At 48.6% G+C, this 11,711-nt stretch overlaps 4 protein-coding genes and 1 long non-coding RNA gene across 7 annotated transcripts; 2 read left to right on the forward strand and 3 right to left on the reverse strand.

The window, feature by feature from the left end:
• Positions 1-1,126: 1,126 nt before the first annotated feature.
• Positions 1,127-2,390, forward strand: LOC9639584 (glutaredoxin-C1). The gene has a single exon (XM_024665121.1). The coding sequence runs from the start codon at positions 1,709-1,711 to the stop codon at positions 2,102-2,104; it is 396 nt and encodes a 131-aa protein (XP_024520889.1). The 5' UTR covers positions 1,127-1,708; the 3' UTR covers positions 2,105-2,390.
• A 451-nt stretch (positions 2,391-2,841) lies between these two features.
• LOC9639470 (vacuolar protein-sorting-associated protein 11 homolog) lies at positions 2,842-6,399 on the reverse strand. The gene is made up of 6 exons (XM_024665120.1): positions 6,180-6,399; positions 5,935-6,114; positions 5,556-5,882; positions 3,759-5,489; positions 3,348-3,691; positions 2,842-3,266 (listed from the first exon to the last, which is right to left on the reverse strand). The coding sequence occupies exons 1-5, from the start codon at positions 6,396-6,398 to the stop codon at positions 3,353-3,355; spliced, it is 2,796 nt and encodes a 931-aa protein (XP_024520888.1). The 5' UTR covers position 6,399; the 3' UTR covers positions 2,842-3,266; positions 3,348-3,352.
• Positions 6,400-6,427: 28 nt separating this feature from the next.
• Positions 6,428-8,407, forward strand: LOC9639532. The gene is made up of 7 exons (XM_024665122.1): positions 6,428-6,510; positions 6,557-7,285; positions 7,344-7,461; positions 7,513-7,802; positions 7,864-7,953; positions 8,002-8,100; positions 8,151-8,407. Exons 1-7 carry the CDS (start codon positions 6,500-6,502, stop codon positions 8,347-8,349), a joined length of 1,536 nt encoding a protein of 511 aa, XP_024520890.1. The 5' UTR covers positions 6,428-6,499; the 3' UTR covers positions 8,350-8,407.
• On the reverse strand, positions 8,336-10,012 carry LOC9639471 (MADS-box transcription factor 23). 3 transcript variants are annotated; one of them, XM_024665125.1, is made up of 8 exons: positions 9,749-10,012; positions 9,347-9,428; positions 9,218-9,267; positions 9,066-9,165; positions 8,930-8,992; positions 8,811-8,852; positions 8,590-8,750; positions 8,336-8,517 (listed from the first exon to the last, which is right to left on the reverse strand). In XM_024665125.1, exons 1-8 carry the CDS (start codon positions 9,979-9,981, stop codon positions 8,445-8,447), a joined length of 804 nt encoding a protein of 267 aa, XP_024520893.1. In that variant the 5' UTR covers positions 9,982-10,012; the 3' UTR covers positions 8,336-8,444. The 3 variants fall into 3 exon arrangements, with proteins under 3 accessions (XP_024520893.1, XP_002991417.2, XP_024520892.1); XM_002991371.2 differs by having other exon boundaries at positions 8,930-8,971; positions 9,218-9,279; XM_024665124.1 differs by having other exon boundaries at positions 9,218-9,279.
• Positions 10,013-10,694: 682 nt separating this feature from the next.
• On the reverse strand, positions 10,695-10,877 carry LOC112342801. The gene is made up of 2 exons (XR_002991086.1): positions 10,807-10,877; positions 10,695-10,745 (listed from the first exon to the last, which is right to left on the reverse strand). It is a non-coding gene; the product is annotated as an uncharacterized LOC112342801 (long non-coding RNA).
• Between the last annotated feature and the right edge of the window lie 834 nt (positions 10,878-11,711).

Genomic DNA, 11,711 nt, shown 5'->3' on the forward strand with positions numbered 1-11,711 from the left:
AATCCGCCGCGAAAGCCACATGGTCGCAGACAAGCCTCGTGCCCGGCATGGGAGGATGCATCCCCATGTGAGCTATCGACGTCCGGGTCTCCTCTGAGATTTTTGTTCCAAGTTCCAAGCTATTAAATAATCAAACGCTAAACTATGTGTAGATTCCGCAATGCAAGTTATAGAGAGGGACTTTGTCGCCGACAACGAGTGACGCAAGTGTGATTTTCGTGAGCATTCTTATGCATGGGCATGGGGGTGGCGTTGCTGGCGTGAAAGCGCCACCACCGCCGCTTGGAAACCCATCCTTTTTTCCTCTTTTGTTTGAATGGCGTGCTTACTGTATTTTAAGTTTGATAGAAATATAAAGGCCAGGGAAGAAAGAAAATCTGGAGCTCCCTCCAAAGATTCGCATACCTAGGACCAGATCCAGTCAAATGCCTTTCCTTGTCCAAACCTCACAACACAGGGGGGCCGAGGACCTGGTCCTCTTATGACAAACCAGCAGGTGGTTTGTAAGAGGGAACAATAATCTGGGCCAACCGGGGCTCTCCACGTGGACCAACAGGAATTCGGCGATGGCCCATGATGCCATCCATGGCGATGTCACCATGCGGCATGACGGACGAGAAATGCGTATTTAAGCGCGCCGCGGAATGTGCTGTGATGGCGTCAGCTGATTCACTTTAATCTACTTTATCTGGTGACGTCACGGGGGAGCTGGCCCAGGTGGCATGGGACGTGGCCACGTCACACTCGTCCCAGCAATGGAGCTTCTTTTCGAGCGCAAAGGTCAAATCAAATTTCGACAGCTATCCAACAAATGTTCCATGTTGGCAAGGCTTTTTGTTAGGGCTAATCAATCATTTTTGGTGTATCTCTACAATACAAGGCCAATATACGTAAGCCTCAAACGTACACACATGAAACGGGCCGCCACGTCATGCGGTCCCACCGCCAGTGTGATGTGGCCGATTCGTGAGCTATGGCTGGCATCATGCCCATGACCATATGATGTAGGCATGATGGCGGCATGCCATGGGCCGGGGCGGGTAAACTCGCCATGGAAATTACCTCTTCACTTTCCGCGTATAAAAGTTGGTAAAACAAGGGGGGTAAAAACCCTCACAAGCACAAAGCCTTGTTCATTCGTCGTTCCTTCATTCATTGTCTTGGCGTTGGTTTTGGAGGAGGATCGATCCAGTTCAGGGAGAGCAAACTTTGGTGGTCTTGTCTCGGGGCGATGGATCTCGATCAATCAATCATCGGGCGGCGACTGGGAAATTGGGCCGAATTTGTTAGTTATATCTCGGATTGTGGGCTTACACAGCTAGTAGATTTCTCCTCTCTTCTCTTTATCTCTCTCGTCTAGATTCTCGCCTCTCCATCTCCATCTAGAGACTCTGAGTCTTTGCTCGTCTCCAGTTCTCGTTTGACTGGCCAATCCTCTGGGATCAGATCCCTTTGCCTTAACGTGCCCGGCTTGATTGACTGACCACTCCAAAGTCATCCAGCGTGTGTCGATTCCTCTCTTGGCTCTGTAAGGCCTCTATTCGCTCTCTCTTTAGAACAGTGGAAGAAGAATTCTCCTTGCATGGTCTGGAAAGAATTGGATCAGATGCTTTAAGTATCCCTTGCATCCTCTCAAGATTTTCTCTCCTGTCCTCTCAGTGTTCTGATCTTCTAGTTCTCCCTACAACATCTCAGAGGAGGTGTGGCGATGAACGAAGTGTCGAGCCAGAGCGCCATTGTGCTGCCGCTCATGGGCCATGCAGCGCCCGCCGAATCAACGTCTGCGTCGGCGGTGGAAGTGGTGGAGAAGCTGGCGGTGGAGAACGCGGTGGTGATCTTCAGCAGCAGTGGCTGCTGCATGAGCCATGTCGTCAAGAGGCTGCTGTGCGGATTGGGAGTGAATCCAGTGGTGTTCGAGCTGGACGAGGAGAAGAACGGGCCCGAGATCGAGAAGGCGCTGGCCAGATTCACAGGGATTTCCCAGGTGTCTCCCACTGTTTTCATCGGGGGTAAGCTCGTTGGTGGCTTGGATCAAGTCATGGCTTCTCATATCAGCGGCAAGCTTGTCCCCCAGCTCAAGGAAGCAGGGGCTCTGTGGCTATGAAAGAAAGTCCCAGAATCAAACGCCACCATAAAGCAGCACAACATCAAACCACAAGAGAAGAGTGGAAAAAGCTTCTCGGCAAAGAGTGTGCCTCCAAAAGACTTGATTTCTCTTACTTTGTTTGTTTTCCCTGCTTTTATTTTCTCCTTTTTTTTTGTTTTCCTTTCGGGATCTCCTGACTTGTTAAATAGAGGCTGGGGGTAAAATTTCCCTTCTCATGTCCTCTCCCCTGTATCTCTTTTGCACTCCCAAGTGGGAATGGAATTTGATATGGTGGGATTTTCTCTGGCTGCTCTGGTTGGTGTAGCAGCAGGAGGGAGGATGGAATAGAATATTGGTTCCATTGGGGTGATATAATGGCTAGAATGTTTTGCTGTTTTGCAAAATATGGCTCCTTGGTGAATGCTGACATAGCTGTTGTATCTCTTTGCTTGTCAAGTGTAAGTGGAGTGGTGTCAAAACAAGAATGAAGGGATTGGAATTTCTCAGAGGCGCATAGCAATTATTATCAGGTTCTATACCCCCAGCATCTTTTTTTTTGTTTTGTTTTTGGAACCCCATTTGTCAAGAAATGCAAAAAAAGGAAATGTGGTGTAAGAAAGTAGCAATTGCAAAGTGGGGACGTTTTACGGAGGATTGCAGGAAAACTGACGCAGCAAGAAATGGACGTGCTGCTTTGTTTCGAGTGACCAAAAATAAAAGCTTTGCGAAAAACCTTGTAAGGAAAAGAATAAAGATCCAAAATGAATCGTCATCTTGACGACTTGCTGCTGAGTTGAGTGATCTTTTCGTGCCCGTCACCCGGCGTCACAAAGACTTCGAAAGCAAACGTACAATAATTTTCCCAATTTCTCTTTTCACCCAGCAACACTCTGACCTTGCAGTTAAAATTGTCAAAACAACCTTCTCCTTTTTTACCTCGATGTGAGTTCATCTTTTTTTTTTATTTCCATGATGCGTGCGTCATGATCCTCGCGCGATGCTCCTTTCGCAGGAGTCAAGATTTTTACACATCCGCTGGTGGGGGCACACTCGCCAAGCCATGTTGCGCTGTGTGCTTGCGTTGCTGACTTCCACAGGGCGTGGAAATGAGAGGCCTTTTTAGAAACTTCGAGCACTGACCGATACACACTCGAGTGACATCAACAGCGAAGCTTTCTTTCTGCACCAACAGGATAAGAGGAAATCAGCCACAGCTCTAGAGAAAAGAGAAGAAAAAAAAAACACACTCAAAGTTGCCCACCTTAGCTAAGGACGATGAGTGCTGAGCATGCCACGACCAAAGTAGTCCGCAATGACGGAGAATCCATCGTCCGAGTTCCGGACGAGCTGGAAGAATCTGTCGTGGTCCGTGGCGTTTTGTGCCAGATTCCGCTTCATCTCTAGCAGCGTGTGGTTCGAAGGAGCGCAGACCGGGCACTCCTTTTCGTTGTCACCCAGGCACCTTTGGTGGAAGGAGTGCATGCAAAAGAAGTGGACGGCCGGCAAGTCGAGGATCGAGGTGCAGGCCGTGCATTTGCTCAGCTGGAACACTCGGGGCTTTGTTCTCAGCTCCTCGATCTCGGCCCTCATCAGCCTGTTATCCTCCTGCACCACAAACCATCGCCAACTTTAGAACACGAGTGGGAATAAAAAGCAGCGGGTAGGAACTCACGTCGTATTTCTGGATTGTTTTCCGATCGTCCTCGATCTGCCTCGACTCTTGCTTGAGTTGTGTAGCGATGTAGTTTTTCACCACCGAGAGAGTGAGTGTCGGGTTCTTGGATAAAGTCTGGAGCACAACCAGTGGAGGCAGGAGCGAGTATTGTTCGATGTATCCCAGCACCTCCTTGACTTCCTTGGAGCAATCTTCCCCTCTCTCCCCGAAGTACGCAAGGACATCGGCCCAGAGCGAAGGATCGCCACCTCTGCTCGTGTCCGCAAGCCGCTCACAGCAGGAGATGAGGCCGCGGTAGTCACTGTCTTTCATGTAGCACGACATCACCTCCTTGAAGAGCCTCTTTTTCTCGTAAAGGAAGAGAAGCCCGTCACGAAACTTATGCCTCTCACACAGCATCACCGCCAGTGCTTCATCGTATTGCGGCTCCTCTTCGTGAGCACCCCATCCTTTCTTTAGTAGATCCAGTGACTTCTGCAAGCGCAAGGATCTCTCTTCGGCAGTCTCCCGGGTGTTAGACACCGCGTCTTTGAAAGATCTCGTCTTCTTAACCTGAGTTTTTCGCGACGAACTAGAGCTCTCTTCCTCGGGAGAAGTAGAAGCCAAACTATCGGACAGGTAGAGTTCCAGGAGCGTGTTGTGAATGTCTTTCACTATCGGGGAGTTGCTTACCTTCACAAGGTATTGCTCCAGGAGAACTATCAGCCACCTCGGTTGATCAACATAAATGTGAACGAACTCCATCGGTGACGGTGGCGCAGCACTGCTGCTGCTTGTGTGAGTAGCATTGCCATCACTACTGCATAGTGTCAAGAGAGTAGCCGTGGTTTCGTCAGGCTTGTGCTCGACCAGTATTTTCCCATACTGTTTTAGCGTAACCTCGGCCTCGGATGGTGAAAGTCCTGATATATACTCCAGTGCTTCAACATAATTTCCCAGGTCTCCAAGAAGAATTTTGAGATACGATTCGTGCAGCCCCGCGGTTTTTGCAACGTACAGTGCTTGCTCGTAGTAGCCAGCAGCTCTGCATACTCTCACCGCCGTTTCGACATCAAACCGAAGCTGTCCTTCCGTCTGCTCGTCCCCCCTGATGAACTTGTCCAACTTAGTTGCGTCCTTGAGCTTCGTGTAACAGTTGAGTAGCAAGGTTGTGTGGTCTGCCGATGCCAGTGCCTTCTCGTGAAGTCTTTCCAAATAAAGCGTCAAGTTCTGAATGAGCTGAGCGTCCAAAAACTTCTGAATGACGTAAGAAGGCTCGAGTTGTCCAATAGTTTTGATATACTGGGCCATAGCTTCGTCGTAATCCTGCTTGCTGTACAGATGATCCCCATACTTTCGCATAACTTGAGCAGTGGCTGCAGCGTCTGCTTGCTGTCTCTGGACAAGGCTTATAGCAACCGGGTAGAGATTCTTTCGGTAGAGAAGCTCCAGCTTGCTGTTCATGTCTTTTTCTGTTAAGCACGTAACCTTGTGGTCCTTTGTGATAATTGCGATGATGCCCCATTCGCAAAATACTTGCGCAACATCCTCCACTTCTGAGCTATAAGCGATCAACTTGCTCTTAAGGTCGTAGATGTTGAACACGCTCTTACGGACGTCTGCAATAACAGCAAGTAAATATCCGCGAAACCAGCCAACGTACTTCTTTTCGCCTTCAAAAGCCCAACAGGGACCTCTACCGTCCACCTCATAAAAATAAATAGCTTCCGGCCTTCCAATAACAAGCTCCTATAAAGTTATAAACCATCAACAATTGTCAGCCTAAGAAAAAAGAGAAGAACGTGTAGAACTTACTTGTCGATCACTCATAGCCACGCAGAGACCATCGCAACCATGCCCGTCCAAGACTTGCTTTTGAGGAGGGTGTTGAAGCATGTTATAAAGATTCACAGTCGCCGCCGTTACTACGAAAAGCTGTAGTGCCTGACCATCTAGTCGAAGTCCCAAACCGGTAATCGGCGAAGCACTACTCGTGGCCGTTGCTGGATCAACTGAAAGCTTGAGTCGTGAGATTCGCTCTCGAGCAATATCACCACGGATGCAATACACGATGCCCGATTCCAAGCCAAAACATAAGAGCAAAATGGGAGGTGCTTCCTCGTAGACCAGAAAACAAGTGATCTGCAAAAGGAAAAGATTAGAAACCTTTCTCTGGATGTGGAGAATAACTTACTTTTGCCTCGGGAAATTTATTTGAGAAGATTCTCAAAGCTCGGTCGCAGACTGGATCTATTCTGCTAGAACTCGGGCCCTCGCTTTGATGTTTACTCAAATCCCAGAGCTTGAGGGACATGGAAGATACCTGTGCTGAGGCAGCCTCATCCTCTCCCACAGTCACCAACATGTTTCTTTGCTAAGAAAACGAGGATCGAGGATCAATGAGAAAACAGCACCAGGGGCTACGAAACCGAGACTTGCCTTGAGCTGATGGACGTGGAGCACAGACGTGGAATGCGCCTGGAAGCTGTAGCTGAGCTTGAAACCTCGATCCAGGACGTGGACCATGGCATCGTCGCCACCGAGCACGATCTGGCCCCTGCCGCTGCTGCTGCACACGATGTTCTCCCCCAGCTCCGCCGCGGCGCCAGATCCGAGCGCCTTCTCCTCGAAGAAGGGGAATTTCCTCCATTGGTACATCTTCTCCCAAGAACCCTAAAATCGAAATCCGTGAAGAAAATGGAGGGTTGAGGGTTTATGGCGCTGAGGAGGAGCTCCATTCTTCGCCGCCGCCATGGAGAATGCGCGCGAGGTAATCCTTTCTTTCGCTCCAGTAGTCGATATTACGGCGCATTCAGGGCCTACGGCTGCGAATCGATCGAAGAAAGGAAGAGTGTCACCGACGATAGGGCGGATTTGTGCCGGAAGCTGGCCGAGTCTCGGGACAGGGAAATCGGCGCTCTTAAGGTGGCGCTCGAGGCACGGAAATGTGAGTCGCAGGCGATCGCGATGTTCAACCAGAGGATGAAAATCGACGTGTGTGGCATGGAGGATGATGTCTCTGGCGGCCATACCCGGGAGCTCAAGGCGTTGCGAAACGCCTTGGTAGCACAGGAACAGGAGAATCTCAAAATCATGGAGACGAACAGGAAGCTCCAGAAGCAGATCGAGCGGCTGAAGAGTGGGAAGTTTGTGGCTGAGAGCTACGAAAGCGAAGAACTCTCGAAGGACCTTGGCGGTGTGAGACCATTCGAGCAATGTGTCATAAAACTCGGCAAACCTGAAGGGAGAGTGGTCGAACAGAAGAAGGTGGAGGAGGAAAAGAATGGTGAAGAGGAGCCTTTATTCCACAGCGAGGGTGTCCCTAGCGGCGAGGAAAAGCCTGCCGCCATCGCGAAGCGCTCCATCGTCCCCCGGAACGTAGATCTCGTGCACCCATGGCCGGAATGGGTTTCCTTTATACAGCACCTCAAGAAGACATCGCACTTGAAATCAACGATGGACAAAGTTGACGATGCTATGAGCATGGAGGAGAAAATCAAAGCAGCGGCAATGAGCTTCTGTGCCACGCACGAGAATGTTTTGCAGTAAGTTTTTTCTTCTTTTTTTTTTTCCGTTTCTCGTTGTAGACTGATAGCTTGGCAGACGTTTGTCACAGGATGACTTGATGGTTTTTGGTGCTTTCGGGTGCCCAAACACGGACAGGAGAATTGTTAACTCGGGAAAGAGATTGAGAAAGTATCTAAACCTGACCGAATCGGATGTAAGCTTTTATTACGTTTTCATGTAGCGACACATGTCACCTTCACTTCAGGTTTGCAAGTTCTGTAGCCACAGCAACGTCTGCTCCAGAGCGAGCTGCGAAAGTACTCCGTCTGCGGTTCCTGCGGAGAGCAGCGACATTCTATGGCTTCTTCTTCAGTTTGGATTTGATGCGGTCAGTGATCACTCTGAGAAAAGGCCACTGCCAGAGGATGTCGAGAAAACTACCAGGAGCATTCTGCAGCAGCTCGTGTTCCTCGCTGATAATCCCCATGCTGTCGTCGAGCGTCAACAAGAAATGGAAAAGACGGCTGTCAAACCGGGAAACTGGAGATGTACAAGGTAAGTTATTTGCCATTGGTAGGAAAAATAACTAAAAATTCATGTGTACTTATGTTCCTAGGTGCAAATTGCTTAACTTTAGTGGCAATAAGTTCTGTCGCGGATGCAGTACTCCATGTGGGCTCCGGACAGGAGAATGGAAATGCTTCAAGTAAGCCTTTCGTGATTAAAATTTTCAGGCTTAATTTTTTGGTCACAGGTGCAATCAAAAGAACTTGGCAAGAAGTCTAGTATGTGACGACTGTAGCGCACCACGACCGCCAAAAGAGCTTCGTTGGGGAGACTGGGAATGTCCAAAGTAAGCTTTTAAGTTTGTCCCGGCTCAAAATATCTTGCCATCTTTTGTAGCTGCCAGGGGGTCAACTTCGCGAGGAACAAGGACTGTTTTCGCTGCAATGGGAAGCAGCCTCCTTTCAAAGACCGACAGGTGATTGGAGTGAACAGAAGCACCGTTTTGGAGACTACAGCGGCCCCAAGCTTCACACTGGGAGTGACGCCGTGGCTCATGACCAAAGAAGAGAAAGAGGCAAGCCTCAAGAAACGCTAATTCTCTGTTTCTGTAATGTTATTTTTCCAGTCAAATCACCAAAGCTTTCTTGAAGTAATAGTAATAGTATATGCTGCAGGGGTGGGTCCTTTGCTTCAAGTGCTCCACTCTCCTTTGTTGTGTCCATTGGAGCTGGGACTGGCATCTCCATTCGTATCAACGTATAACCTAGAAATCCGCCAAGCCAACTTCAAAGATCAGGAAGGAAGAAAAGAAGAAAGCCATCCCATCTCAGCTCACCGGAGTTGCAAAGAGGTGTCGGACTCGTCCCTCAAGTTGTCCTGAGCTTGAGCTCCCGGTGTGATCGTCGTGGGTTCCCTTGTTTCCGAAGGGCTTGGGGCTTCGGTCAGCACTGTAAACGAACGTAGCGTGTGACTTCCTATCCCTTCCACTGCCTCGACCTGTGGGATTATCAACCACAATCTTGTTCAAGAGCTTCAATAGCAAAGATCAAAGCTTGCCTGCTCGCGAAGTTGAGTGTTCTCGTCCTGCAGCTCACGCTCCTGAACAGTGTTTAGATATTTCCAGCGTGGAAAGTTAACTAGATGCTGCAAATAGTGACAGGAAAGTTTGGACGCACCTTTCGCCGGAGCTCCTCGAGCTCTTCCATGAGAAGCGACTCCTGCAAGTTCACCAGTGTCAACTAGATCAAAACCAATTTCAGATACACACTTCAGTTCAAAACGTATCGAAACTTTTTGAAGTGGGATCCTCACCTTTCTCGCTCGGATCTCATTGTATCCGTTCTCAGTCATTCGCTCCAGCTCCTGGAGCTCCTTCACCGTCAGAGAAGTGAGTTCCTCGCCCATCATATGCCTGGAGACCACAACGACGCTCTATGATCATCAACCTCCAGAAAAGAGATGACCTTTTTGTGTTCTCCAGTTGCTCGATTTTCTGCTTGAGCCTTGCCACTTCCTGATTCCAGTACTGTCAGAAAAGCACCCAAGAGAATTCATGGTAGATACACCTAACTAGTTGTAAGCTAAGGACTTACGTCGTTATCGAGATCAACATCCAGCGGGCTGCTGGGATTCCTCTCAGGGCACTTGCTGTACCTCTCCAGGATGTCCTTCATGCTGTTAGACAAGGAGCAAACATCAACCTCACAGTTTCTATATGTCAATCGCAAAATCCTGGGCCAAAGTGGAAGCTTCGCCATTAAATGCATCTTCTGGGCGCTAGATCCCACATGCAAAGAATGGCGACTTCCCATGCAAAGAATGACGGAACTAAAAAAAAGTAAGAAACACCACTCTTCGCTTTCTCTTCTTCTTCTCGTTCTCTCCTCTCTCTCTCTCTCTCTCTTCTTTGTTCTTCCCCCTCTCTCTCTCAAAATGCGAGAAAAAGTCTTGAGAACACACCACCTCCTGTTCATATTCTCTCTCTTATCTCGTACCTGGAGCTCGCATACTCGAACAATTTGCCGGTGCTGGAGAAGATGATAACCGAGAGCTCGGCATCGCACAGAATCGCTAGCTCGCGCGCTTTTTTCAGGAGCCCCCCACGGCGCTTGGAAAAGGTAACCTGCCTTGTCGTCGCATTCTCGATCCTCTTGATCTCAATCTTGCCGCGACCCATTGCTCCCCTCTTGCACAATCCCCCGGGCCTGCTACAGCTCCGTGAAATCATCTAACTCACACATCCCCCCCAATACCGCCTCTCTCCCTCTTTCTATCGAGAAGAAGAAGAAGAAGAAGAAGAAGGCTGGCTTGCTTAATTGAGCTCGCCAAGAGGAAGAAGAAGGAAAAAAAGGTAGAAGGAGGAGGAGTGGATGGAAAAAGGAAGGAGCAGTGAGCCTTATTTTTAACTGGTGAACCAAACCGGATGGTTGCTATTTGTGGAACGAGGGTTTGCGCTGTGCTCCACTACCCTCTACTGTTTAGCCTTTCCTCTTATAGAAATCTCGCCCGTTACTACCTCCCCATACGCGCCAGGCACATCCTGGACAGGCGGTTTATATGATCCACACACTAGCCGACGCCTCCATCTGGGGGAGGCCAAAAAGCTTATCCAGAGCTCGAATACTCATCCATTCGCGCATTCGAGATCGGGAGCGCATAGCTGTCGACCACGTGTCTAAAAGGAGATGAAATATCTTTCCGCTTTACCTTTATTTTCTAGCCTGTGGAACGATCCCAATGCTTTGTGCCTGATTAAAGTAGCACTAGCACACAAGGAATTCAAGTAATATTTTCCTGAAAAATCGAGATGGAAGTTGCGTGTTTTGCCTCGCTTTCGATTGTGTAAAAGATAAAGTGGCAGTAGTACCATTGCGCTTTTGATTTTGGAGGGGTCAATTCCTTGCGATGAATGTAATCTCTGGGACTGATAGAAATGTTTTGCGGGGGAGCTGTAAATGCTGAGAGTGTAGCGTCCGAATCACAGATGATTTGCTGCAGATACACCGAATCATAATCAAAAAAGGATTGCAAGCTTTCTCCTGAGTTTTTTTACCGAGTACGCTGGTTTTGCTTCGACGCACTGCCGAAAAAGACCCCCACTGATTGAGATTCGGATGCGTTTTTTCTGCAAAATCCCCAGCAACGGCCAATAAAAAAAAGCAGATTCGTAAACAGAATCCTGGCAATGAAAACAATGCACGAAAATATCTCAATCACTCACCCGGTAAATAAAAAAGAAAAGCTGAAAAGCTTTCGCTTTGAAGCATAAAGCACAGGCTTCGCCTTTGGAATTCTGTGTGCAGTGCAAATTCCGAATTGTCCAGGCCGCAATTAGTACGCGGCGTGTGAGAAACAAAAAAATGACGGCAATTCTACATCAATTCCTTCAGCTGAAACCTTGTCCTTGCCCTCTCGGCAAAACAGCGACACTTGCAAGAGTGATCGGACTTCCTGGTGCACAATTATGTCATTTCTCCTAAAGAGGAACGAAGATGACTTACCTTTCGGAAAGAAGAGAAGATATTATATGATTCCCTGACACCTTGAGGACGCTTTTCATCTTCTAGAGCTTTCTCTCGATGCTCCTGAGTCATGGCTTAATTGAGGATGAGCAGTGTAGCGAGATCGATGTATGCCTGTCCATTTTAGGCAGCGGTCTAGTGCCTAGCATGCGAGTTTGACGGACTGCGTCGAGATTTCAGAAGCACGGGCTGAGCAGCAACTCGAAATTATCCTGAACGACTCTCGTTACATAAGGACTTGCTTGGTTCATCAACGTGGCACTGAAAAATTAAGCTTGAATGAAAAATGTGACAAAATGCTCTTACTTTCCATGGAAGAAGATTGCTGGCGAGTTAAAAGCCTCGCTCCAAGAACTGTAATCACTGCAGAAAGCTTCGGAGAAGAAAACCGGCTGACTGGTTTTCTCGCAGTCGATATTATATGCATCTGCTTGTC

This window comes from Selaginella moellendorffii, unplaced genomic scaffold, assembly GCF_000143415.4.
Source record: "Selaginella moellendorffii unplaced genomic scaffold, v1.0 SELMOscaffold_119, whole genome shotgun sequence".
Taxonomy (NCBI): Eukaryota; Viridiplantae; Streptophyta; class Lycopodiopsida; order Selaginellales; family Selaginellaceae; genus Selaginella; species Selaginella moellendorffii.

What these genes read in the sequence shown, in the direction of transcription:
- LOC9639584 (XM_024665121.1), top strand. Translation starts at nt 1,709, where the DNA reads ATGAACGAAGTGTCGAGCCAGAGCGCCATTGTGCTGCCGCTCATGGGC.
- LOC9639470 (XM_024665120.1), bottom strand. Translation starts at nt 6,398, where the DNA reads ATGTACCAATGGAGGAAATTCCCCTTCTTCGAGGAGAAGGCGCTCGGA. An exon ending in TCCACGTCCATCAGCTCAAG is followed by an intron (nt 6,115 to 6,179) that starts GCAAGTCTCGGT and finishes TCGTTTTCTTAG; the next exon opens with CAAAGAAACATGTTGGTGAC. An exon ending in ATAAATTTCCCGAGGCAAAA is followed by an intron (nt 5,883 to 5,934) that starts GTAAGTTATTCT and finishes TTCCTTTTGCAG; the next exon opens with ATCACTTGTTTTCTGGTCTA.
- LOC9639532 (XM_024665122.1), top strand. An exon ending in ACGCACGAGAATGTTTTGCA is followed by an intron (nt 7,286 to 7,343) that starts GTAAGTTTTTTC and finishes ATAGCTTGGCAG; the next exon opens with ACGTTTGTCACAGGATGACT. An exon ending in GGAGACTGGGAATGTCCAAA is followed by an intron (nt 8,101 to 8,150) that starts GTAAGCTTTTAA and finishes CATCTTTTGTAG; the next exon opens with CTGCCAGGGGGTCAACTTCG.
- LOC9639471 (XM_024665124.1), bottom strand. Translation starts at nt 9,981, where the DNA reads ATGATTTCACGGAGCTGTAGCAGGCCCGGGGGATTGTGCAAGAGGGGA. An exon ending in TTCGAGTATGCGAGCTCCAG is followed by an intron (nt 9,429 to 9,748) that starts GTACGAGATAAG and finishes CTTGTCTAACAG; the next exon opens with CATGAAGGACATCCTGGAGA. An exon ending in CAACTGGAGAACACAAAAAG is followed by an intron (nt 9,166 to 9,217) that starts GTCATCTCTTTT and finishes TGTGGTCTCCAG; the next exon opens with GCATATGATGGGCGAGGAAC.